Consider the following 26,277-nt stretch of genomic DNA (forward strand, 5'->3'; position numbering starts at 1 on the left):
TTTTTTTTACTTAGACATGCCTTAACTCTGACTGGCAGCCTTGACAGCTTACCAGAGCAGATATGACATAGAGATGGCAGAGACCTCCCCCTCTGCATCAACTCTGCCACGGAGCATAACAGCACATCAAGAGGTTTGTAAACCCACTCGGGGTGAGGGGACAAGATATCTTTGGGACTTTTTGCCTATATGCAGATAGGATAGTTGAGAGAGAGATGGAGGTGGAATCAGGGGATGACCACCGGTCAGCCGGTCAGCTGGTCAGAATCAAACCCGTGTCCCCCAGAGGTGCCATTTTGGGTTGGGGGTGAGGGGGAAGAGTTAGGAAAAATGGCATTGCACCAGAGAGGGTTGAAGTAATCAAGCCTGTTAGTAATCAAGGATCTTTGATTGGACTGACAGTAGGCCCCTCATAGAACATACTTGCCAATAAGAATCTGGGGCCCAAATATCATATTCTTTGATGCTTTTATAATAAGGCTCAACATCTCTAGCAGCACCGCTGCCTCTCTGGCAGCTTATGTGGCCTGATGGAGAGAAACTTGAGCTGATGTTCGTTAGCATAGTGATCTAAAACAGACACGCATGGTAAACATTCAGAGCATGCAGGACTATGTTTAAGGCTGTTAAGGTTCTCAGAACAAAAACACGTAGCACACACATGCACACAGGTTTACACCACTCACAGGGTGGAGGCAGTGCTAATACAACGTTTCACCCTGTACACTTGCAAGATGGATGCACATCTAAAAGGAACTAGCAGAGAAAACACATTATATTCATATGGACACACAAAGTAAATAGAAGCACCCACAAAGAATGACAAAGGGAGTATGCAAACTCATATACACACACACACAGACACAGAGGGAGAGAGAGAGAGAGAGAGAGAGAGAGAGACAAACACACGCAGACATACACACACATACACACACACAGACACACACTCACACACACAGAGACACATACACAGAAAGTCAATATCTGTCCTTTCCTCCTTTCATCTCTTCTTTCTCTTTTAAGATCAAGAGAGCATGTCGTTTTGTTTGCCTTCCTCACTTCTACCATTATAGACAAAGCATCTGATTCCAGCTCTCTTGCAAGATGTGCAGTGAGTCTAATGAGGTGTATCTTGGACCAGCCTGAAACAGTCCCAGCGCATAGCTACCGCCCGTCTGAAGTAATGGCAACCAGATCACACCATGTTGGAATTGATTTGTGCTAAGCAATCACAGCCGTGATCTCTAAAGAATACCAGCCTCTTTTTATTTGAGTCTTCAGCGCGTTGTAGATGGAGGAGACCTCGTCTGATGTTCAAGAGGCATCTAAAGTGAAAGCACCTGGGCAGGGGTCGCTCAGAAGGGGCTTCTAAAAGAAGCAATGCACTGTTTCCATAAACAGCGCATAATGTCATTTTTGTTCTATATAGATTGAGTTTCTCTTGATTCTGAAAGCTCTGAGGCATTCCTTTGAATAAAAATGGCCTCCTAGCATCCCTTTGATTTTTCTCTCAGACATAAATGTTTGGTAATATATTCTGAAAATACACTGTAAGAAATACATCCCCAATATTGTGTTACAATGTTGGCTGTATTTTACACATACTATTCTAAACAATGTTCCTAACAGTTCCTAGTTGTTAATCAGCACAAAGTATTTGTCTTAAGAGTGTGCGTGACAGTGAGGAAGTGTCAGCTGTACTTTACCTCCACCAAGAGAGGTTATGTTTTGGGTTTATTTTTCGGTTTTATTATTATATTTTTTATATTTTATATTTATTTGGTTAGCTTGTTTGTTTGTCTGTCTGTCTGCCAGATTCCCCCAAAACCACCAGGGCATATTGGCATTGGTGGAGTTTTTGCACCCTGTGGAATTTAATGCACACTGCGTCACTTAATCTATTCTCTCTTTAGTTTTTCACTGCTGTACTCATCTAATAACCTAATACTCCCAGCCTCTGCACAGCTATGCTATACATTGGCTCAGTGTTTTGTGGAATGTATAAATGTCCATTCCCTCAAGCCCTTACTTACTTATAAGGTTAAACTGTTTTCCTGCTTGTCCCTGCTCATGTGATTCACATACCGTACTTTCTCTCTCTGTCATTGTGTTGCCCCTTGCCTCATTATACAGGTTCATTCAGAGTGCACTGTTGGCCCTGGTCCAGTCTAACAAACTCTCTCTCTCTCTCTCTCTCTCTCTCTCTGTCTCTCTCTCTGTCTCTCTCTCTCTCTCTCTGTCTGCCTGTCCATCTCTCAGAACCCCTCCTCTCTGGACTGGTCCATTCAGGGCGCGCTGTCGTCGCTCTTCCCTCCCTTCGAGGCCACCGCTCCCACCGTTCTCAGCCAGCTCTTCCGCACCATCGACGAGCGTTTCCAGGGCGACGCGCTGCAGTGCCTGCTGGACTTCCTCATCCCGGCCAAGCACATCCTCGAGAGCGTGCAGCAGGCGGCCTGTGTGAGTGTGTCACTCAAACACAACAAAGCGTCTTACTTACTTAATACTTGATCTGTGTTCTGTGTTATTCAGTGGGAGTTTGAAATGTTTGACAGAGGAATTCCATTAATGTCATCTCGTCTCGCCCTGTTGACAGGCTGCTTACTCTGATGTGGTGTTCCGCTGCGAGGGCTGGCCGCTGTGCCTGCGCGACCGCGTGGTGATCCAGCTCGCGCCCATCAACCCCCTGCTGCTCCGCCCCGGCGACTTCTACCTGCAGGTGGAGCCGTTCGGAGACCAGGCGGCCCGCATTGTCCTCAAGAGCCTCCTGGCGCAGGGAGAGGGCCTGCTGGAGCAGGCAGGCGTGGGCTCGCACGCGGAGGCTCTGGAGGAGACGCCCATCCTGGAGACGTCCTACCCGTGCATATTCACCGAGGCCTGGCTGCGGGAGGTCAACGAGGGGAGGCATGGCGTGCCACTTGGCACCTGCGTGCTCTCGTCTGACCAGGGCGTGGTGAAAGTGCCCTGGGCCGAGATCGCCAAGCCCGAGTTTCTGGACCGTCCTAAGAGCAGGGTGCCGAGCGCGAGCATGTCCTCGCTCCCGACAGGCATGGTGGTACAGGACGTCCAGATGGAGGCCTCCGCTCCCCCGTCGCCGGGGTCCCAGTCGTCCGTCCAGTCAGAACTCTCGTCGCTCACCATGGAGACCGTCATCCTTCCGGCCAAAGATGGCATTGCCGTCTCCTTGCGCCTCACCGGCGGAAACAACTCCAAACCTGTCAAAGTTGACCATGGTATGGCCGTCAACAATCCGTCCGGTAAGCCAGTAGGCTGGGTGTCACCCAACACATGGGACACCCGGCACAAGTGGGAGATGGAGGGGGAGTATGTGGACCTGGTGGAGTTCAACAAGGAGAAGGAGGCCCTCGCTCTCAGTAAGCCCACTGCGCCCAAGGGCCTCCCCCTCCAGGGCCTCAGGCCAGTCAGACCGGCCCCTCCAGCACCCAAACGGGACCATCCACCCCAAGGGGGACCCCTAAAGCTCCCAGGGGACCTGTGTGCGCCGTACAGCAAAGGAGTACCGCTCACCCTCGACCTGGAGTCCAAGAACAGGCACCGCGAGTCGTACCTGGCCGCCTTAATGAACCCTGTCTGTTTCGGGGGCAGTTTGGCACCACTGGAGGAGACTGGGGCTGACGTAGAGGAGCCTTGCCTCAGTGCGGAAGGAGGCTGTGGGCCTGGGGGTCCAGCACAGACGGCTCAAGCCTGCCTGGCTGGCTGTCCCTCTCAGACCACCCCTGAGGGAGAGAGTTCGCCGAAGCCCAGACAGGCAGGGCCACCTGGGCAGCCGTGGGGCCCAGCAAACTGTGGGGGCCACCCAACGAACGCAGGGGCCCCTCTACAGCCTCCGCTTCTGCAGCACTGCCACCAGCCAGACTCCGCTGGCGGTCGGGAAGGACTTCAAAGGGGTGTCCACGGTGTCCAGAAATTCCCCAAAACCCAAATGTTACGTAAACTTGGGCAGCCGTGCAAACCACCTCTGGACGTGCGCCTGGCCTGCCAGGGCTCCTCTGAGACAGAGGGTCAGCAGCAGCAGCAGACTCCTCTGTGGCACCAGGACCCATGTCAAGCGAAAGACCATAGAGCACCCCTTCAAAGCCAGACCCCACACCAGGCTGCAGGGCCACAACCTGCGTCCCCCACCAAGAGTCCAGCGCTGCCGTACCCTGTGCCAGGAGTAGAGGGCCACTGTCCAAACAGCCGCGCTGTGACGCAGGGCGCTCCGGAGACCCTGGCCCAGGCAGAGGTCCCGAGGCTTTGGGGCAAGGGCCGGGCCAAGCAGCACTCGCTGTCGTCCGTGTCCGACTCGGCCCGAGAGTGCCTGCAGGCCCACAAGATGCCCAGCAGGAGCCTGAGCGATGTCTGCCCCGAGGTCATTCCTACCATCCGCGTCATCCAAAACAAGAAGACCACGGCCTTTGGCCTGGTGTCCCCGAAAATGGACAGGAAGGCCCAGTCTAAACAGTCCAAGAAAGGTAACAATGAGGAACGTTTTAGCACTCAGTTCATGGTGTTATTCTTTGTGTTGAGGTGAACCTGGAAACTGCTGTTTCTACCTTCCCAAACCTCTTTTCTGTAAATGTGTAATGTTCGTAGGATGCAGTTCCTGCCCACACGTGCTACGCTTTAAATTTATGGTATAGCACATGTATAGCAGCATATTTTAAACACATCTTACAATGTAAACAGAGTTTGAATGAATATATGGCAGAGCTACAGAGCAAGGGCCTGTGTGTATATCTTGGTGCAAGTTAATGCCCAGGGTGAATCCTTTATAAACACACAGTGATTTAAAGAAAAACCGTGACCAAATAATTTGTCCAAGCCTGGCAGGTCAAAGGTGAATAAAAAAAAGTGTCCAAAGATGAGAGGTCAGAGTTCAGAGGGCAAGGGAGTCAGTGGCGTTCCAGAGGGGGAATTCCAGAGAGCTCTTCTCGGCCTCGCCCTCTCAGGCAGAATGGAGACATTCATGAGCCGAGCGGAAATAACTGTGACCTCCTCCTCACATCTCTGGGCTTAGAGAGGAGGCCCGGGAGCACTGCATGAGGAGAGAGTGAACGTGGCATTCCTTTAAAGGGTAGGAGCATTTTAGGGAGAGAGGGAGAGAGAGAGGGAGAGAGATGATGGGACAGTGAGAGAGAGAGAGAGAGAAGGAGAAAGATAAAGGCAGAAAATAACAAAATAGAACAGAGACACAGCCATGTCCATTATGTCCATTCTGAGACAACAATCGAAAACATTCAAACACCCTATTCACTGTTCAAACATACTGCAATGCAGTTAAAGGCTGAGTCAGGTGATGCACTCAGGCAGAGCAGCAGTGTAGTAGACAATCCCCCCCCCCTGGATCCTTCCCACGGGCAGAGCAACCCAACCAGTGATAAGGGGATTGGGAGAGATGCCTGTCAAAGTGTCTGAGGGAGTGGAGGGAAGAAGACAGAGCAACTTTTGTCGGCCTAATTGGCCAGTTAGTGATCAAAGTGAGGCCCATCAGCAAGACAGCTTCAATAAGGAGCCATTACCCAATGAGGCGCGGCTCCCTCGAACAGCTGGGACGCTGTACGCCAAGCTCAGCCGGCCCACGCCCACACACGCGGAGGAGGAGGAGGAGGAGGAGGAGGAGGAGGAGGAGCGCTCAGAAGGAAGCTTTGCAGTTGAAGATGTACAGAAACGTTTCCGATTAACTTGGATTGGAATGCAAGGTTGTTAGGCCTTTAGACCAACAGGCCTAATGGTGAATTGACTTCATTAGGCTGAGTTGCTGTGAATGGTTTAGGGCTCTGGATATTAAGTTACAGTACACACTGTAGCCAGATACCATGACAGTGAGGTTAAAATGGCATCCAAATCAGGGGGGAGCCTTTGAACCATGTGAACTTATGACTTTTGGCCAGACATCTCAGGTCAGGCAGGATTATAACGGTCTCCCTAGAGTCAGCCCCTATTCCCAAGCTCTATCTCCAGGGTTACAGTTTGTCAGGTCACTCAATCAAGACATAAATGCTAATAATGGACATCTGGTTTACTGTACGTGTATTCAGAACCGGTTTCACACATTGATTTAGCCTAGTTCTAGACTAAAAGTCTCAATTGAAGTTCTCCTTAAATAAAGGACTAGGGATTATTTCATCCATGTATGGGAAGCTGCCCCTCAGTGTCTCATATATATTTGTCTTACTTTTTCATCTCCTCTTGATTGGACAGATGTTTACCAGTCTGAACCGGGCACCCCTCAGGCACCAGACCGGAAGCTCCAGCCGCACCCTACTGACCAGCCTCCAGCTGCCCAGGGGAAGCACCCCGTTGCTGGGCCCAGGTCCTCAGCGAGCCCCCTCTTTAAACCGCTCCATCCGGACAGCATCACTCTCCTGCCTCTGGGCCTCGCCTGCTTGCCAGGTAACTGAGCTCTGAGCAGCTGATTAGCATCTCCAACAAGGACGTCAGTCTGTGTGATGCCCCCACTGATAAATGTGTTGCTTCGACCTCGCAGTTACCTTGGCCAGCACCACATCACTGTCTCCCAGACCTTTAGAGACTCAATCAGTCTCCCCCCCCACCCCCAGCTCTGTCTCGGCTCTCTATCGCTTTCATCTGACAGCCCCCTCCTCCTCCCATTACCTAGTCCTTACCTAGGCCCAGCCACATTGTGTGCTTGTGTTACCTAATTACAGCTATTTGTGTGTGTCTGTGTGTGTGTGTGTGTGTGTGTGTGTGTGTGTGTGTGTGTGTGTGTGTGTGTATCTGTGTATCCGTGTGTGTGTGTGTGTGTGTGTGTGTGTGTGTGTGTTTGTTTGTGTGAATTTATGTGTATAAACTAAATTGGTTAAATGCAGGTTTGTTAAACAGCAAGGGGAATCACACATAGACCTCTTCCACTCATTATGTCTTTTGATCCCGTGAAAGGAAATCACACATCTGTTCCCAGATTAGCTTTCTAATGTGGTGCCAAACGCACCCCTTCCCTACACCTCCAATCATGTGTACAAACGAGCCAAACCTATCAGGGGGTTTGGACTAATTACAGGCTCTAGTGTTTCCAAAGGCTTGCTGTTTCCGTGTTTGCATATGTCTTTGAGCTGCGACAACGTGTTGTCCTTTTTTTCTCTGATTAGAATCAAACCCTCCAACATCTAAGGTGTAGACACACATGCACACACACAAACACACCCACACATGCACGCACACACACACACACACATTCTCTCTCACACACACACACACAGACAGACAGACACACCCACACACAAAGAGGCAGACAGACAGAAAGACACACACTTTCTCACTCTCTCTTCATACACACTGCACTACCAATGCTGAGTGTCTTTGTCTCTCTGTAACAGGAAGTAGGGACCGTGCGGGCCGGGCGGTGCTGGAGGTCCATGGGGACAGGAAGGGCTGGACATGCCCCCTGGTGACCTCTGTGGAGCTGTGCAAGCTGCTGCTCTACCTGCACTCCATACCCAGGTATTTTTTTTTTTTTTCAAGATTCAAGAATTTATTTGTCACATGCATAATTTGTGGAACAAAAAGCAGTGAAATGGGGATTGTGACTGGAACTCCCAGCTGTGCAAAGTTTAAAAATAATAGAAAAGTAAGAAGATAGAAAACAGAAGGGGGGTGGGGATTAAATAAAATAAAATTTACAGCATGTGCTGGAAGCTCAAACGCGCTATGTGTAGTATTTGTTAAAAAATATGTTCCAAATAATAAAACCATTCCAAATGAATAGATAGATATAGATAGATAGATAGATAGATAGATAGATAGATAGATAAATATACTTTAATTATCCCACAGGGAAATTCATACATAAACAAAAAAATACTTTCACCCACAAGACATAGCATGTGGTAGCTGTCAAGGTACCATACACATCAAAGTGTAACTGCCTAGTAAGACATAAATCAAGACAATTGCCTCCATAATCCAAAAATAGCAACGGCATGTGAGCAAATTGCCAATAATAACTTCAACAAAAAGGCACTTCTGATTGGTCTTTCGCTGTCTGAAACAACCAGGCTCTTGCATCCCCAAAGCAACTCAGTTTTCCTCATCTAGTGCTAGGTAGACACACTGCAAAAACTGCTTATCTAACAAAATCTAACCAAGTGTTATTAATCTTATATCAAGATAAAAAAACTAGTTGGTATTGTTTTCAGTATAAAGAGACTTACCTAGCGCTTTCTTGTGAAATCATTTGACTTAATTTAAAAAAAAATTGACTTATTTTAAGACATCTCATCTTGAAAACAAGCAAATTTGTCTGCCAGTGCGTTAAGCAAATTTGTCCTAAAAACAAGCAAATTTGTCTTGATAAGACCTCTTAAAATAAGTTAAAGTCTTCTTAAATTAAGTCAAAATGATCTTTTGAGAGGGCGCTAGGTAAGTCTTTTCATACTAAAAACAATACCAAATAGATTTTTTAATCTTAATATAAGATCAATAACACTTGGTTAGAATTCATTTTTTGCAGTGCAGGACTGCATCGGCTCTGTGCTGAGACGTTCTTCTTCTACCTCGGGACTTTGCCTGTCCAGATCTGTTTGGACTAGTGGGGGCCTTTGCACTCATGACTTTGTAATGCATGTTGTGTAGTTGTGTTCTTTATCAACACTTGCAGGACCCAACACAGACACAGCAGCATCTTTGCAGCAGTTGCCACTGGGTTGGCGTCAGCAGCAGCATGAGCAGATTTAGTCCGCCATAATCCAACGAGTTACAATGTTACATAAATAAAGTGTGTACATAGAGTTTGCACTCTAATATCATAGTATATTATGATTCAGCCATTCTACCAAACTTAGACACAGCTGAAAATGCTTAGCAACTGTAAAATACTGTAACTGTGATGGACTGTCAGGGTAAAAAAGAAGTGGTGTGTAGTGACATACAAAAACCTGTAGATGGCAGTGACAGTCCACTGGCAGTACAATATGTGAGTGCCTGTTCTTGGTAATGCTAAGATGGTATTGCTTTGTGTCTAGTCGCCAAACATACAGTGATTTTAGGCATACTTCCTATGGCTCAAAAAGGCCTTTACTATATGAATACCACTTTATTTGACACTTTTACAAAGTTTAATTAGATCTGAATAAGGCAGTGTAGACAGTGGGCGTGCACAGTTTTTTGGTATGATTCTGTATGTAACTATGTGTAGAGTTTGAGAAATGGGATTGGGCCTAAGGGAGTGATGTTTTAGAGTGAGCCTTTTCATCCACCACACTAGTAAAGTAGTGAAGCAAAGTAAACTGGTCTTTACATCTGTCACACATAACACTTTAAACAGAGCCGAGCAGAACACGTCACCCCACCTCACAGTACTAAGTGGTATGGCAGCTCATCAAACATAGGAATGTTTATGTAGTTTTGAAAGGCAGGGAACCATATACTTATACTATACCTGAGACACCTGACAAGATTTCCTGTGAAAGATGCATTAAAGCTGTTCCCACTGTAGTATTTTTATGATATGCTTATAATGTGTTTAATAGATATTTGTGTTTGTGTCTCTCGGTATTTGTCTGTGTGTGTGTGTGTGTGTGTGTGTGTGTGTGTGCGCGTGTGTGCGCGTGTGTGTGCGTGTGCGTGTGCGTGTGCGTGTGCGTGTGCGTGTGCGCGTGTGCGTGTGCGTGTGCGTGTGTGTGTGTGTGTGTGTGTGTGTGTGTGTGTTGCAGGAAAGAGGTGCGGGACTTAGGGCTGACGCTGGTAGTCGACGCCAGAAGGGTCCCTCCTCCCCCTGTACTCTACAAATCCCTGCTTATGATCCAGGTGAGCCCAGCCCACACACACATGGTGTCACGCCAAATAAAGCACGGCATGCAAAACGCATTATCTCAGGAAGATTTATTTATAGGTTTAACAGCGGATGAGCTGCTTGTGAGTTATAAGGTTAAAGCATTATAATAAAAATATAAACATGTGCAAAGCTTAGAGCAGTATTTGATATTCTGAGCAGATCTGGGGATCTTGCCTCACTCTTTGCTCTGACAAGTAGACTAAACATGCAGCTAGAATAACAAAAATAGGACATCTGTCTGTACTTGCAAAGCCCATTTCTTCTGTTCTCACTATTAGAAAAGAATGTGTTTACATAAGTGTTTACTCTACATAAGCTGGAGTTCATACTAAAAAGCTTGTCTTCGCCTCAGTCTTTCTCCTCCTCATTCTTTTTGTCTCAGATGTCGTTCATAAGGCTGTTACTTTTCATCTCTGATCTATTTTTTCCTCTCATGCCTTTTCATAGCAGCATTCTAATTTATCTGTCTTGCAGTTATGCAAATACACATCACGCACACATACTCTCTCACGCGCACACTTGCTCACACTCTTAAGCACGCACGCACACACACACACACACACACACACACACACACACACACACACACACATGCACACGCACATGCACACACACTTACTCATATCTTGGCCTCTTTCTCCGTGTGAAATAGGAACAGGCGCTGCATGCTGTGCACGGGATCGTAGTGTTGGTGGATAAAGAGCTGAACCCGCGTCCAGACAGACACACAGGCCTGCAGGTCAGATACAGCCCATAATAGTCCACTCATCTACGGCTGCCAGTCTCACAAACTCACAAATATCATGTTATCTTATGACTTCAACATTTACTATGCATACATTATATACATAGATTACATGCTGGCGGAGATACAGTGTCTAATTAGTGTATGTCTGTATTTGTATGTGTATGCAAATATGTGTGTGTGTGTGTGTGTGTGTGTGTGTGTGTGTGTGTGTCTGTGTCTGTGTGTGTGTGGTCTAGATGGACATCATCACCTCCCTGAAAGCTCTACATAAGATTGTTGATGGACAGCAGCTGACCTCTGACCTGGGTGGGACTTTCCTCTACAAGCACAGTGATTGGCTACATTTCCACCAGGTATTGATGGTGTTTTGTGTTGAGTGATTGACAGGTTGGCGGTCTGCCTTTTCGATCAAATGTTATCAGCTGATGTCACTGAGTTCTCCTTTGGTTGAATAAATAATGGGAACAGACTGCATTTTTAAAATGATGTCAGGAAAGAAACTCCTTGTTAAGCAGAATGTGTCAAACTTGTCAGCCTGGAATCACTACTCCCTGACATTTGCTATTCTAGGCTGAACTTTAGGCATTAAACAGACGGCTGATGTATTTTAGTTAGCCAAGTTTCAAGGCCAAACTTAAAACAGTACGTTTCGGTACAATTCCTCTACAGTCTATCAGTGTTGAGTGCCTTTAAATGTCACATTGACAATGTTTAATTTGGTTGAGATTCATTTCAAGCTTTTATCTTGTTTTAGAAAATGGCCGTCTTCATGACTGACCTTCAAGGTGCCGCCACACTTCTCCAGAAAGCCATTAAGAAATTAGACAGCGTCAGGAAGATGGACACTGTTAAGGTACTGCGGTTTTGTCTAACATTAACTCATCCTCCTCAGGTCCTCCTCATGTCCTTGACCGTGTTTGTTTGGCTCTGTAGCCCAGTGACTGGGCGGATGCTTCTCCATGCCAAAGCTCAGTCAGTTATCGCTGTTTTTATGCTGTATGTGTACGGTCAGGATGTAAAGGCGTGCATAGAGGAGCAGCGGAGTTCGATGAAAGAGGTCCTAGAGGACACCAGATTGGTCACTTTACAGAGGGAGGGAGGGGCTATCCTTGCCCGAATGAGGAAGGAGGAATTTCGATTTGCCCTGTCAGAAGACTACAGGTACACTCATGGCGCGTCCTTCACGCTCCATCTCTTCTCATAACAGAATGATTCTGGTCGAATGTGGTGCAACACAAATGCTTTATCATAACATCCATAATACAGTAATTTCCTGTGTATAAGCCGCAGGGCAGTGTTTAATGCAAGTTAAAAGAAACAAAACCGTATTAATACCGTATTAACTGCCCCCGTGTATTAACCTCATAGCTGAAGAAATTTAGCAAAATCAATGTATAAGTAAGTTGGGAAATTACGGGGATACAGTACAGGCCATTTCAATGCGTTTTCTTTATTTTCATGACTATTTACATTGTAAATTCTCACTAAAGGCATCAAAACTATGAATGAATGCAAAGTTATTTGGCCCACAGATTGATATTTGTCAAGTTATGGATTGCTGAATATGGTATTACGTAAATAAAATAAAAAATAGCAACTTTGAAGAAACTAGAATATAAGACATGTTTTCAGTTATTTCACACTTTTTTGTTAAGTACATAATTCCACATGTGTTCATTAATAGTTTTGATGAATCTACAATGTAAATAGTCATGAAAATAAAGGAAACGCATTGAATGAGAAGGTGTGTCCAAACTTTTGGCCTGTACTGTATGTGATTTGACATCAGCATGTTCTGCAACACAATGATAGAATGCTACAGAAGTTATAGAAAGTGTATATAATGACAGAGTTGAAACTGTGCATATAACATCAATGGCTGTACCACACGAGCTCATGTTGTCTGGTCTCTGTCTCTATTCAGAGATGCCATGGAGGCGGTACGGAGTCTGTATAACCAGGTGGAGGAGAAGGTCCACTCCCTGGTCATGAGGTCTAACCAGTCCCTGCAGCACCTGGACTACCTGCTCCAGCTGAGGACCATGGAGGACAAGATCACCTGGGTAACTGCAGCAGATGCAAGAAGCACAAAAACAAGCAAAGCCAAGAGCTTCGAGCAAAATCTGTCATGCACACTCTATCGTGTGACATATGAGTAAATTGCTCTGACCCACTGAGACTTGCATTCAGGATCTTGCTCTTGGTTTGAAATTAGCAAAAGGATTTTGCCAAGTTATTGAATTAGCTTTAGATCATGTGTGGTTGACAGAAGCTGGTGCAGATGGATGCAGTAATAGACTGAGCTATTTAGAGACTTCTGAACTGTGAAATGGCAATACTGTAGCCAAAGTCCCAATAACAGTACGAACGGCCACAGAGAAATAAGCATTAAGCCTTGCTGATTTATGCATATAAGTGCACATGTATACTGCCTGAGGGACTTTGGCATGCACACTGTAGAATATTTCTGTCCTAGATGAAGACACAGCATTTGGGCCCTGCTGTATGGGAACTGATCATATTAGTGTTGGTTACACTGAACACAGTGTTAATGTGCATTAGTGCATCCATATCAGATAGCTCTTTGTACGAGGAACAACACAGCCCCCCCCACACACACACACACATACACACATTCAGACACACACACACACACTCAGACACACACACACACACACACACACAGACACACATGATGCATGCACACACAGTTGGAAACAAAATGAAAAACAAAGGCCAGCTGTTGAGACATTTCATGTGTGAAATGTGGAGGTGACTCTCAGTGCAGTCAGCCGCTTCCATTAATCACCACGGCAGGCTTAATCAGCGCCGTCTGCTCACCCACATCCCGGTTTTACGGTCCCACTCGGGTAAACGCGCAGCACGAGGCGGCCAGCCCAGAGCAGCACAGTGAATGGGAATAAATCGGCCGCCTTCTCCTTCGCCCGTTGTTCCCCAGATCAGGGAGTGGTTCGCCACAGAGGAGCAGTCCTGGCTGAGAGAGGTGAGCTCCGCTGAGGACCGACTGGACACGGTGGAACAGAGGCTCCAGCACCTCACCTGCTCCCTCAGTAAGGCCAAGGTAAAGGATCTAAGAGAAATGAAATGTCCATGTTGTTATCGTTCAGCTTCTGACGTTCTTGTAATTAAAAGAGGAATGAAACACAACAGGTTGGGTAGTTTTTGTAAATGACCCAGAACTTACAGAGCGAACAAAATGTACCAGGAGAAATGATTTGTTCTCAGGCACCTGCACAGACCATCTGGAGAGAACATTAAGTTAATTCACACGCGCGCTGCGGTTCCTCGGAGAAAGCGGAATGAGTTGCCTCGGGGGCAGGGCCCTACACATTTCACGACACGTGGAACACACACCACGGCCAACATGATGGTGTGTGTGGGAATTGTCAGCTCAGCTAATGGCTTTTTGTCTCGACTGCAGGAGTGGAAGGTCGAAGCAGAAGGGCTGGTGCAAGAAGCCGACAAGATCCACAGGGCTTCGTACCCCGAAGCCGAGGTGTTCCGCGCCCTGGTCACTACTTTAAACACCGACCTGGCAGAGAGACTGTCGCGGGCTGAGCAGTCTCAGGCCGTGCTGGAGACGACAGCCCGTCTGTACAGGTTCTGTGAACAGGTCAGTCCAGAGGGCCAGTAGTTCCACAGGGTAAAATTAGCGGCTAATTGAATGATAAACCACAAACGTAATAGTATAGGTTAAACACTCAATCAATCTATTAAAGCCCAGTTAGCATAGCCTAACACATTAATTAGGCCATTAAAGCCTGTTTTAATTGTATCCCAATTGAAATGCGTGTTGTGTCTGTTCCCAGGCCATGGCTCTGGCTAAGGAGTGCGAGCAGTGTCTGGAGCACGTGGGGAGTGCGTGCTACCCTCACAGGGCCAATGCGGGCGCCGTGAGGGCCTTCGAGGAGCGGTTCCGGAGCTTTTCCGCCGAGCGCTTCCAGGAGGCCAAGGCCGACGCTCTGGCTCTGGGAGGCCCGGTGGGGATGAAGATGTGGGCTGCGGCCTGGGCTCACTGCCAGGACGTCAGCGGGAGACTGCAGGGGAGGCTGAAGGCCTCGGACGAGGGCCAGGCGTCGCTGAGAGGAGCCGAAGGTCCGGGGGCGGCAGAGGCCACGTCTCCACCTCACAGTCCGAGCGCACCAGCGGCAGTGCCACTAGCAGCCTCAGATACTCCCACCCTTGAATACAGAGAGTGCGATCGGAGGGGCTCCTCGATGGGCTTGGCCGAGAGCCGAGACAGCCGTGCCAGGCAGAGTGAGGAGGCCACGGTCACCTGTTTCAACCTCCACTTCAAACCTGAGGGGAAAGGGAAGAGAGCGGCCAACGCCCCTGCAGTCGCCCACAAACTAAGCAACGATCTCAAGGCTCCTCAGCCCCCTGCTAGCACAGAGAACCAGGCCAGGGCCAACCCTCCCCTGACGTGTCCAGCAGAGACCGCTGAGGTACCGATGGCCCCCTCCAGCCCAGGCAAAGCATCGGCCGACTTCGTGACACTCCAAAACGAAATAGAGCAAAAGATCTCAACTCCTCCTCTGCCCTCAGCCACGGAGACTCAAGGTCACGCTGGCCAGTGCTCGTCAGGCGGAGCGTCCAGTAGCGCCCCCCTAGCCACCGCCAGGTGGTGGAGGGGATCCCGGGAGCAGCACAGCCACAGCGAGGACGACCTGCGGAGGATGGAGGAGCCCGCTGACCGGCCGCCGTGCCACCGCGCCCTCGGCCGCTCACACAGCGAGGGCTCGTGCGTGAGCAGCGCTCGCTCCTCGCGCCACACAGACGCCGCGTCCACATGCACGTCCACGTGCGCCGTCTACGGCAGCCAAGCCGGCTCCCACGCTGCGGCCTCTCACCACCACCCTCACCACCACCCTCACCACCACCTGAGCCACTCGTCCCAGCTGACCCCACACACACCCCGCAGGGGCTCCGAGGAGCAGAGGCTCTGGCCGGAGGCCCACAGCCACCCCCACCCCCACACGGAGACTCAGGCCTCCTCAAGTCCAGCCACAGAGGCCGGCAGCAGGCTGCAGAGTCCCAGGACTGGCGGAACAGCAGCAGCCGAGGAGAGCAGCAACATCCTGTGAGTCAGCAGCTCAGCTCACCTCAGTGTGGCGTGGTGATTAGGGTCGGGGTTAGGGTAATATTTATCTCTCTTTTATCCAAGGTTAGGCTTGAGTTTCTTTGTCATATTCCACAATATGTCAGGGACAACACAACTCTACACTGATATGTTTGTAGTGAGACTCAGGAATTCTACTGCTGTGAATATTTACCGATAAACAGCATATACCAATATACAAATATACAAATGTTATCAAGTCAGAGTAGTTCTAAGTGTTATGGTAACCCTTGGTATAAGAATGAAACTATAATGAAAGTCATAGCCATTGCACAGATCCAAGTGTGATCCATCAAGTGTGCTAGTTCAATCCAAGGTCTCCTCCAGTCCAAAAGGGGAAACATAAACAACTCATGATTGTAAGACATGCAAGCACTTTTGGTTCTCTTGTGCAAGTGCTGTTCTTAGGCAAGCCAAGAATTTATGAAGAGATGTTGAAACTCTAATGTCCGCGACCGAAGCAGATATTTAATACAATCCGTAGTAAATTAATAGTCTGTCATCGTTTTCACCACAAGATGGTTGTTTTGATGAAATGACACAGCCGAGAACGGTAATAGGGAAATTCATAAAAACAAGAGACAGAATGTTCCAAGCATTTTATTACAAAAATACATCTTCTCTCCATCAAAGTTAATAGAGTGTAGACTTGTTTAACAGTGTAACACTTCCAAGCGCACCAGTGTTTTTTTCTTCTGCCTGGCGATACAGATGAGAACAATATAAATATGGCAGTGCCATCATTTGTGTCGTTTACAGACTTCTGTTTTGCTCAAGGTCATTTCTGAGGATATTACTTAACCACTTTATTTTATTTCCGTGACCATGCATTCAGTAATGCAGCTTTACTGTGAGAAATACGTTTTTTACCTTACAACTAGGGCTGTCAATCGATTAAAAAAAAAAATCTAATTAATTACATACTCTGTGATTAATTAATCTAAATTAATCGCATATATAATTTTTGCTGTGAAAGTATTTTAAATATTTAAATTCAAATGAATCATTGAATAATCAGCATTAGTGACATTAAAGTTCAAAAACTCTTTTATTATTATTTTCACTGTTCAAATAATGGGCATAATAATCTATGATATGACCTAATACGCTGAGGAAATAAATTCAAAAGTGCTTCGGGAAGAAGTTTTTTTTTTCACATACAAGGCATTTCAGGCCACAGATATAACCTAGGGGACACAATGAAAATAAACACTCCCCTCAATGTCAACACTTATTTCTTTGCATTGATGTGCGACTATAGAGTTGATGAACTCCAGTGATATGCAAATTCCTTGCTGCAGACATTGCAGAGGACTTTATTTTCAACACTTTATTTTTATCAACACCATCAGGCCGTTGTTTAAAAAGTAAATGTTCCAATCAATGATCCAGGCAGCACGTTCTCTTCTCTCTCCTTCATTTTACAGTCTAAATTTTACTGACTAGAACTGACTAGAAAATTGTTTAATCAGTTATTTTTTCTCAAATTAATTAATCAAAATTAATCAGTTATTTTGACAGCCCTACTTACAACACAACAGGGGTCCTCAGTTTGCTTGTTAGTGAAAATGGTGCTCCCTGGGTCAAAATGGGTTGAAACCCCCTGTCTTAAGGGCCATTCACAAGAAGTGACTTTGCTTATTGTTGGTCAGTGTGGACAGTTTTATCATTATGGTTATAGTTATCATTATAGTTATGGTTATAGTTATCATTCTTGGTGTGAATGGCTCTTTACATGAGTGTTGTTAGTGTTGGTGAGTTGTTTCTGTGCATTGTTAGTGTTGGTGAGTTGTTTCTGTGCATTGTTAGTGTTGGTGAGTTGTTTCTGTGCATTGACTGAGTTTGGTGGGTTGTGTTTCCTGGCGGCCACACCAAACAGAAAGCTGCAGCGCATCATGGAGGAGCTGCTGCTGACGGAGCGGGAGTACGTGCGGGCGCTGGCCTACGTGACGGAGCACTACTTCCCCCAGCTGGAGCGCGCCGACGTGCCCCAGGACCTCCGTGGCCAGCGCGGCTCCATCTTCGGCAACCTGGAGAAGCTGCGCGACTTCCACCAGCACCACTTCCTGCAGGAGCTTGAGCTGTGCCTGCGCGAGCCCTTCCTCGTCGGACGCTGCTTCCTCAAACACGTGGGTACCTGCCACCACTGGCCAGCCCCCCAGCATTTACTGACATTAGAGATTCGGTCACTCTAGTGATACTGGCACTCTGTGATAGGGACAGTTTGGTGCTGTAGATGTGGACGTGGAAGGCCGAGGTAGCAATGAATTTGTTTTAATTGTTTTCAGCATGAGTCAAAAGAATAGCTGCACACTGTAAATAACTGTTACTATAGCTTATCTCTGTTCAGGATGTTTCAGGTTTTTATCAGAACTGGGCTTTTAATTCCTGTCATCTCTTTCTGTGCAGAAAGAAAACTTCAGCCTCTACGCGCTGTACAGCAAGAACAAACCACGCTCAGACAATCTTCTGAAGCACCACGGCCAATTCTTCAAGGTGAGAACTTTGACAGATTTATGTGAAAAGAAAAATTCAGCCTTTGGCAGGAAAACAAGATAGGACGTGTCAAAAATAAGATATTTCAAGCGGCCCCTGTTCCCTCCGGAGACCTCCTGAGTGGGGCCAAATGACTGACAGTGCTGCCTTGCGGCCGGCGCGGCACGGCGCTCGGCGTTTTTTTGACCCCCCCGCAGCAGAAGCAGCTGGAGCTGGGAGATAAGATGGACCTGTCGTCGTATCTGCTGAAGCCGGTGCAGCGCATCAGCAAGTACAGCCTGCTCCTGCAGGACGTGGTGCGCGAGTGCGGCGCCGGACCCGCCCGGGGTCAGGAGCGCGCCGAGGTCCAGGCGGCGCTCGAGGTCATCCAGTTCCAGCTTCGCCATGGCAACAACCTCCTGGCCATGGACGACATCCAAGACTGTGATGTAAGCCTGGACACAGAGAAATTGGGGAGAAATGGGGAGAGGGAGGGAGAGAGCGGGGGATGGAGGGAGAGAGAGAGAAAGGGATGGAGAGATGTATGGAGAGAGAGAAAGAGGGGGAAAGAGAGAGAGAGTAGTTAGTGAGAGAAGGGCAAGACTAGGAGATGAGGGGACTTGACAGCAAACATTCATCTTGTTGTGCTGTAGCTCTGCATCAGTGCGTGCTGCTGTGATGAACAGCTGAGGGCTGCCGGGGCTGGAGGTGAGGGATGGGAGCTCACGCCTCCTCAGCCGTGCACACAGGTCAAGGCAAGGGCACGCAACCGCAACCGCAGCCTGCAAAAAAGACATTAATTTGCTTACAATTCAATTAGTTAGACCTTTAGCTAAAACAAAGAGTTTTAAATAAATCAGTTTCTTTTGGTGATTAGATCTCATGGTTGATAAAACTACTGTGATGTTTCCCATCATTCATGGATGGAAACATTTCAGCTCATCAGCCCCATGCCTTGCGTCTTATGATGCAGTGCTGCAGTCAGTTCTTAGCAGTCAGCCAGAGAAAACTACTGATGTTTAACTTCTTGGCCATGAATTTTAGATGATTTTTCCATGAATTTTGTATTACTGTTCCTCTCATGCCCCTTAAAATTGTGTAACCACATTTTACTTTGGATTAAAAGCTGCCTGCCACAAGCCTCACTTTAAAATGCTGGACTGGGAGTCAGTCTGCGCTCTCATATGCCATTCCCTGTGTGTGCTGTCCCTGTGACTGTCACAGGTCAATCTGAAGGAGCAGGGTCAGCTGATACGGCAGGATGAGTTCCTGGTCTCCTTCCGGAAGAAGAAGTGTTACCGCCACATCTTCCTCTTCCAGGACCTCATTCTCTTCAGTAAGACCAAGAAAACAGAGGTCGGAAACGACGTCTACATTTACAAACAGTCCTTCAAGGTACAGACACTAATTATCCATCACATATACAATTACACCAAAATGACTTACAAGTGAGAAACAACATTCAAACTACAGTGCCAGAGGAGACCTTAAAGTCAGGGTTGTGCACAATTCGAATTGCAATTCTGCTTCCTGTTTGCTACCTCAATTGAAATGCAAGTGAAATTTAAGAATTGAATTGGAATTTAAGAGCCAGTTTCAATTAAATTCTGGAATTTTGCACAAGCCTGCTTAAAGTAATTTTAACAATGCATACTGTATGAAGACATACATTATGTGTCTGTTATAGATACTATACAAGTTATAACACCATTATAAGTATGAACACCATAGAACTCAGCTGATGAATTTATCATTCCTCTTATAAGTGTTTTCATTTCTCCTGGCTGAATCAGACATCAGATATAGGCATGACCCACAACTGTGGGGACAGCGGCCTGTGTTTTGAGATCTGGTTCCGGAGGAGGAAGTCCCAGGAGACATATATCCTTCAGGCGGCCAGCGTGGAACTGAAGGAGGGCTGGACCAGGGACCTGGAGCGCATCCTCTGGGAGCAGGCTATCCACAACCGAGGTGAGGGAGTCTGGCTCACAATTGGTTGGCCCAGGTTTGATTCCTGAACCTGCCGTTGAGTCTGGTCAATACCAGTCCCTTTCATTACATTGCAATGATCATCTTTAAATGTGAAAGAGACTCGGAGTTTGACCACTCTGTCTCTTCATTTTAATGGTTATGGCACAATAATGCCTACATTCATATCAGGAATGAAAGCTTTACAAGTTGTGCCAAGAGGAAGTTCTCCAAGATGGATGCTACAACATTCACTCATTCATTACTCTCACAATCACTGATCTACCTCTGTCTGATAAGGTGCATAATTGAGGGTTAAAACAGTTTATTTCCAGTCTGCTGGTACTTCTACTAGAGTAACATTGCATTGTTGTGTTGTAATCATCTTTATATGAGCAGGAGGCTAGGATTTTCTATCTCTTAGTTTTTAATAGCTATGCCACAATACTGCCTTAGGGAGATACAGACCAGGCGTTTTACATAATATAAATGCTGAGCACAACACAACATTGCTATCGTTCATTTATCTTTTAACAGAAAGCAGATTGTTTTTCAGTATTGTGTTGTGACTGTCAAAAAATGATTTCAAACACTGTCTCATGTCATTTAGCATAATATGTGTACGGTTGCAGCACAATGCCTTTGGGAAATACTGGCTCTTTTCACATGATGTTAAAAGCTGAAGACATTTATTCATTTTATGTTTGCACAGAAATCCGAATGCAAGAGAGGGTGTTCATGGGCATCGGTTACAAGCCTTTCATGGACATTCAGCCCAGCGAAGCGGCCATCAGTAACCGGGCCATCAACTGTGCCCTCGCTGGAAGAGGTGCAGAAAACACAACAGAACAACAGAACACAGAACACAGCACAACAGAACACAGCACAGCAGAACACAGAACAACAGAACAACAGAACACAGCACAACAGAACAACAGAACACAGCACAACAGCACAACAGAACAAAAGAACATAGCACAACAGAACACAGCACAACAGAACAACAGAACAACAGAACACAGCACAACAAAACAACAGAACACAGCACAACAGAACAACAGAACACAGCACAACAGCACAACAGAACACAGAACAACAGAACAACAGAACACAGCACAACAGCACAACAGCACAACAGCACAACAGCACAACAGAACACAGCACAACATAACAACAGAACACAGGACAACAGAACAACAGAACACAGAACAACAGAACACAGCACAACAGAACAATAGAACACAGCACAACAGAAAATGCCCACAAATACATTGACATTTTTCACACCGCAGTACTACTACTTAGGTTTAACATATGTATTCATCTAAATAATATTCTGCATGAATTTCTACACACTTCATTGTCCTTGTGCAACTTGTATCATTTGTTGGGGCTCAGTGCATGACTGGCTTATAGGATACTTGAATCTTAACCTGCCTCTGTCCTCCCAGAATGCAAAGCTGCTGGCCCTGGGTTGCCTTGCTCTCAGGGAAGGTTCCCCGCCCTCAGACCCAACTCCGTCAGAAGAACCTCATCCTCCGGCAGCCACTCGTCGTCCTCCTCGTCCTCCTCTGGTCGAGGGTCCATGTCCCCTGTTGGGGGCTACCTCTGCCCCATCAGCAGTCCGCCAGTGGTGGGCCTCGCTGGTCTCTCTCTGTCCCCTCCTGGGGTGCTGGAGGAGGATGACCTGGACCAGGAGCAGAGGAACCATCATATTCTGGGTGAGAAGCTCTCGTCTTCATCTGTGTCACATCCTGAGAGGCTGCAAAAAAGATGACTGTATCGTGGCACAATGTCCATTGGATGTGTCCTGTGATTGGACATGTTCCGTCAACCTGTACACTGTAATGATACGGTGCTGTAAAAGAATGAAACTAGTGGTGATTTGGTCTTATTTCAAACTGCCATTTACACAATATGTGTGTATGTTTAAGAATTGAGGTAAGAAAAGTTAATGTGCAGGAAATACTGAATGCATTATGGGCTGCAGACAAACAAATTAAGACAGACAGACATTTAATTACTCCCGAGAGGGAAATATAGGCTATCAATGGGAACACTATGGGCTAACCTGCCAGTCATCTCTGTTCACCTGTGGTGCAGTGGACAGCTCTGAGTCATCAGGGGAGAGTGTGAGCGGCTTCAGCAGCTCCGGACGCAGCTGCCTGTCTGTGATTGGTGGAGAGGTGGAGGAGTCTTCCTCTGAGGGACCTGACCAGCGCACCAAGGCCTCGGCAGTGCAGAAGGGGCCCCAAGAGCCGACAGACCAGCCCGCCCTCCCCTCCACACCCGCCAGCCACACAAGGGATCAACCACTCAGTAAGGTATGGCAGGGAACTCAACACACTGAACAACTGAATTACAAGCAGCCCAAATCACAGGGAGAGTTAACACCCTAATACAACCAGTGGAACTCATAGGGAGAATAAATCAGATCCAAATTAAACAATAGCATTTTAATTCCTTGTTGGTGTTACATTTCAATATCCATAAGTTTCATCATTAATATGAAAATTGTCTGATTATTTAGTTTTTAATCGTTTGACATCCCTAAATATAATATAATATGCATATAATATAATATAATTAATTCAAATTACCAAAATATTTTCAATATTTAACAGTAATCTGAATGATACTGATTCTACTGTTTTGTATGCAGGTCAAAGAAGTGAACATTACAGGCAAATCCACTGAAGTGTAACTTGCAGGCATGTATCAAGGTAAGAAGAGATTCACATGTAATACTAAAATAACCAATCGGTTATCATGTGTGTCTTTGTATTTAGAGTGAGTTCTTTTTTGTTCATTTAAACTGTTGGTTTCCACAGACACATTCCACATCGGAAGCAGCCCAGGTGAACGCCCGAATGAAACTCTTGTAGCAGGCGCTGTGAAAAGGGGACAGACTATTTCTCAACGGGGGGAAATCTTTTTGCCACTGCCAAAGACATACGAGGCCAGACAGTGGCTGCTACCAACTTGTGCTTATGTGTGTGTTTATTATAGCAATCTCTCCACTCATGGAGCTTTTCATCAAGCATATGCCTGAGGGCCTCATACTGACGACAGAGAAGATAAGAACAATGCACAGGAAGCGTATTGAAATGTACTGCAGGTTATTTCACATATTTCAGGTCTGTTCACATATTGCAAGGCAATTTCAGAAATTGTTCACAATGTTATTATGCCATAAATATGAATGAATTGTTTATACTTGGGACTTCCTGTGGACATCTAAGCTTAATTTAGCGCTGGACTGACTAATATTATGTCTATATGTGTGTATGTATGTGTGTGTGTGTATGTGTACATATATATGTGTTGGTTTTGCTGTGTAAGGTCTCAATATTTTACATTACATTAAATTTTATATCTACATTCATCAGTGGGGAGAAATATTCTGGCATTGTATAATTTTGAGTCATTTTGCATTCATTTTTAAATTGTCAGACCGTTTTTCTCTGTTGTCATAAACACTTAACACACACACACACACACTTCATGCAGAAATGCCTGGCTGTGCCAGTCTCATATTAACTACATTCATGGCCATGTAAGAAAATGTGATGTACTAATCTAGGCACATCTACTGTGATATGTTATGAAAACAGTATCTAGATTGCTATGTTAGTAGACAATTAAATGTAACTCCTAAACTGCATAAGGTAACCGGTAACAGTCATAAACCTATATGTATATGCACTCAAATAGCTCCCATGCGTCTTGTTAAGAATACAATCAGAATTATCTGATGTAGGGGAAAAACACTATTCATTTTGGGGAAGAGATTCTGCATTTTTTCCCTCCACATAAGGTGCTGTTAACTTTTATCATGTTGTTTTTAATGATGTCTATTGTATTTATTCATTTTATTTTCCTTGTCTGTGCATTCAAAGGATGTTCTTCAGGACCATTGTTAAGTTAGCATAAGAATGCTATGCAGGCGACTGTTTTCAGTAACATCTGCTTTGTTAAATAAAGTGGCTTTGAGACTCTTGCGGTGATCCAGTCTGTCTTATTCTGATGACTCTGGAGACACAGACCCCAGCTGTGAGTCCTGACGCCTGCTCAAATCTCACATCTCCCCACACTTGCCACAGCACGGGGCTCAGGCACGCCACAGGGCCTGCAAGATGGATGCCTGGAGCACAGATTCAATGCAAATTTATGCACGGATTTCTGGCTCTCTGTCAGGAAATATGAGGTTATCCGGTAACTGGTGGTGTCAGTGACTAAGTAATGAAAATGACAGATGACATGCTAACATGTTTCATGACTTCATTTTGTTTATCTGTGAACTGCACTTTTGTGCTGTCATGAACATACCACACAGATGATTGATTTAAGATCAGATATGATTTTGTGTTTAACCAAAGCAATAACATTTTCTTTAGTCTTGCCAAATGTCATCAGGTACAGATCAGGTGTGCACACAGTACACAACTGCACCACACCTACCCAGTGGGTGCATCCCATGCAAAAAGGTTGTGCCTATATGATATTACAACACAAATTCTGGGTTGTCATTTCTCTTTACTGTGGTTCATTGTGGTCATCATGCTCAAGGATGAATTATACACCCTATATTCAAAAAGAAAGCCACACAGAAAAGCCATGCCCCAGAGTACTGATAAAATAATCAAATCATACTTAAGAGATTCAAAAAAACACTGTCCTCCTGCCTTCCACCCTTGCTGATTAAACTGGTCTCTCTGAGCCTCAGTGGGCAGTGTTCATGCATGTTCTTACTTGGCCATGTTGTCTCACCTCCCCCTTTCCTTTGGGTAAAATCCTGTCCATAGCTTCTGCACTGTAGGCCTTATTAATCACACAGCGTACTAATGCATGTTTAGTAGTTAGAGTTTCCCTTGGTTGTATTCCAGCCTGTTTAGTCCATACATAGACTTGTGACGTGTGTGCTTCAACCCAGTCCTGCCTGTGAGTGGTTGTCTCTTTGTGACACATATATTTTACTTGCATTTTGCATTACCTAAACCTGAAAGGAAGTCCTGATAGTGCCTCACAGTTTTGTGCTTTTCTAAATATTTGTTTTGTGTTAGAATAGGGATGAACACTGTAAACCTGAACAGTCAAACTAGCTCAAAACATTTGAGGAAACTAATTATCTTAAAACTTTAATTATTTACTCAATCAACATTAAACACTTAATTAATTCTCACTCAATTAAACACATTGATTTGAGCACCAGTAAATCAAATAGGCTATATTTATATTTAGGATGAGTTTAAGTCAATGATTTACATTTTTAGCTATAGGCTAGCTATAGGTAGCCTAGAAATCTAGACGCACCCTAGCAGCAGCAAATGTAATTTGCAGCCAGGGTAGTCTAGCAACTCTCCATTGGCTTGTGAGCTGGAGAAATTAAACTTCTATCAGGCCAATCACATCGTGTATAGAGTCGGTGACGGTTCCACATGAATTTCCTGCTACTTGAAAACAAAGAAGATGGATGCTGCTGCTGGCGAACAGCAGTCTTTGAATTGTGACTAGAGTTGAGCTTTTTTTAAATTGGCAAAAGTTTGAACAACTAGCCAACTAGCTCCACTGGTGGGAAAATGCATGGGGCTCATGAGTTGTAGTGCTATCCTATTGCGTGAAGAGGACATTTGAAAGACAACTGTTTATCCCGCCCCTCAGATTGAGCAGTGCCAATGGTAAGTTCCCAGGCCCTACATCTTGATGTGGGTCTTGCTCATCAGGCTAAACTATAGGCGGTCTAACCAAAGTCCTTTTAGGCAAATCCCTACACTACACAACATATGATTGGCACAATGTATTCACAACATAACACATGATTGGCACTATGTATTCACATGCCAACTTTTGGCGGAATGGGCGGAATATGTGTAGTCGACGGCCATGTTTGCGTTATGAACTAACTCCATACATTTCTATGGGAGATTCTTTGAGTGCTGTGTCATTATTTCAAGATTTTTCAGAGTAGGCCTACCAGTCAAGTATCTGTATCTGTGCCAGTGAGATTTGGGTTTCTGTCAGCAGCAGCAGCAGTAAAGGTGACTAGCCCTTAGTCATGCTATTAAGTCATTAAGTTGATGACAAAGTCAGAGTGTAAAGTGCATTCTGTGCACATTTTAATAGCCGACATGACTCAACAACTTTGCTTTTGCT

The 26,277-nt window shown here is 45.9% G+C and overlaps 1 protein-coding gene across 1 annotated transcript in view; it reads left to right on the forward strand.

The window, feature by feature from the left end:
• quo (quattro) overlaps nucleotides 1-24,124 on the forward strand; it is a 35,001-nt gene extending 10,877 nt beyond the window's left edge. Inside the window, exons 2-24 of the mRNA XM_042089403.1 lie at nucleotides 2,260-2,457; nucleotides 2,594-4,472; nucleotides 6,202-6,393; nucleotides 7,338-7,461; nucleotides 9,672-9,765; nucleotides 10,446-10,532; nucleotides 10,778-10,894; nucleotides 11,296-11,394; nucleotides 11,554-11,702; nucleotides 12,466-12,604; nucleotides 13,501-13,623; nucleotides 13,984-14,175; nucleotides 14,372-15,642; nucleotides 17,561-17,810; nucleotides 18,091-18,177; nucleotides 18,375-18,605; nucleotides 19,381-19,551; nucleotides 19,950-20,127; nucleotides 20,837-20,953; nucleotides 21,576-21,845; nucleotides 22,228-22,448; nucleotides 22,787-22,847; nucleotides 22,956-24,124. Of these exons, the coding sequence (XP_041945337.1) occupies nucleotides 2,260-2,457; nucleotides 2,594-4,472; nucleotides 6,202-6,393; nucleotides 7,338-7,461; nucleotides 9,672-9,765; nucleotides 10,446-10,532; nucleotides 10,778-10,894; nucleotides 11,296-11,394; nucleotides 11,554-11,702; nucleotides 12,466-12,604; nucleotides 13,501-13,623; nucleotides 13,984-14,175; nucleotides 14,372-15,642; nucleotides 17,561-17,810; nucleotides 18,091-18,177; nucleotides 18,375-18,605; nucleotides 19,381-19,551; nucleotides 19,950-20,127; nucleotides 20,837-20,953; nucleotides 21,576-21,845; nucleotides 22,228-22,448; nucleotides 22,787-22,828 (6,231 nt within the window). The 3' untranslated portion in view covers nucleotides 22,829-22,847; nucleotides 22,956-24,124. The remainder of the gene's footprint in view (nucleotides 1-2,259; nucleotides 2,458-2,593; nucleotides 4,473-6,201; nucleotides 6,394-7,337; nucleotides 7,462-9,671; nucleotides 9,766-10,445; nucleotides 10,533-10,777; nucleotides 10,895-11,295; nucleotides 11,395-11,553; nucleotides 11,703-12,465; nucleotides 12,605-13,500; nucleotides 13,624-13,983; nucleotides 14,176-14,371; nucleotides 15,643-17,560; nucleotides 17,811-18,090; nucleotides 18,178-18,374; nucleotides 18,606-19,380; nucleotides 19,552-19,949; nucleotides 20,128-20,836; nucleotides 20,954-21,575; nucleotides 21,846-22,227; nucleotides 22,449-22,786; nucleotides 22,848-22,955) is intronic.
• The last annotated feature ends 2,153 nt before the right edge of the window (nucleotides 24,125-26,277 follow it).

Source organism: Alosa sapidissima, chromosome 4, assembly GCF_018492685.1.
Source record: "Alosa sapidissima isolate fAloSap1 chromosome 4, fAloSap1.pri, whole genome shotgun sequence".
Lineage (NCBI taxonomy): Eukaryota > Metazoa > Chordata > Actinopteri > Clupeiformes > Clupeidae > Alosa > Alosa sapidissima.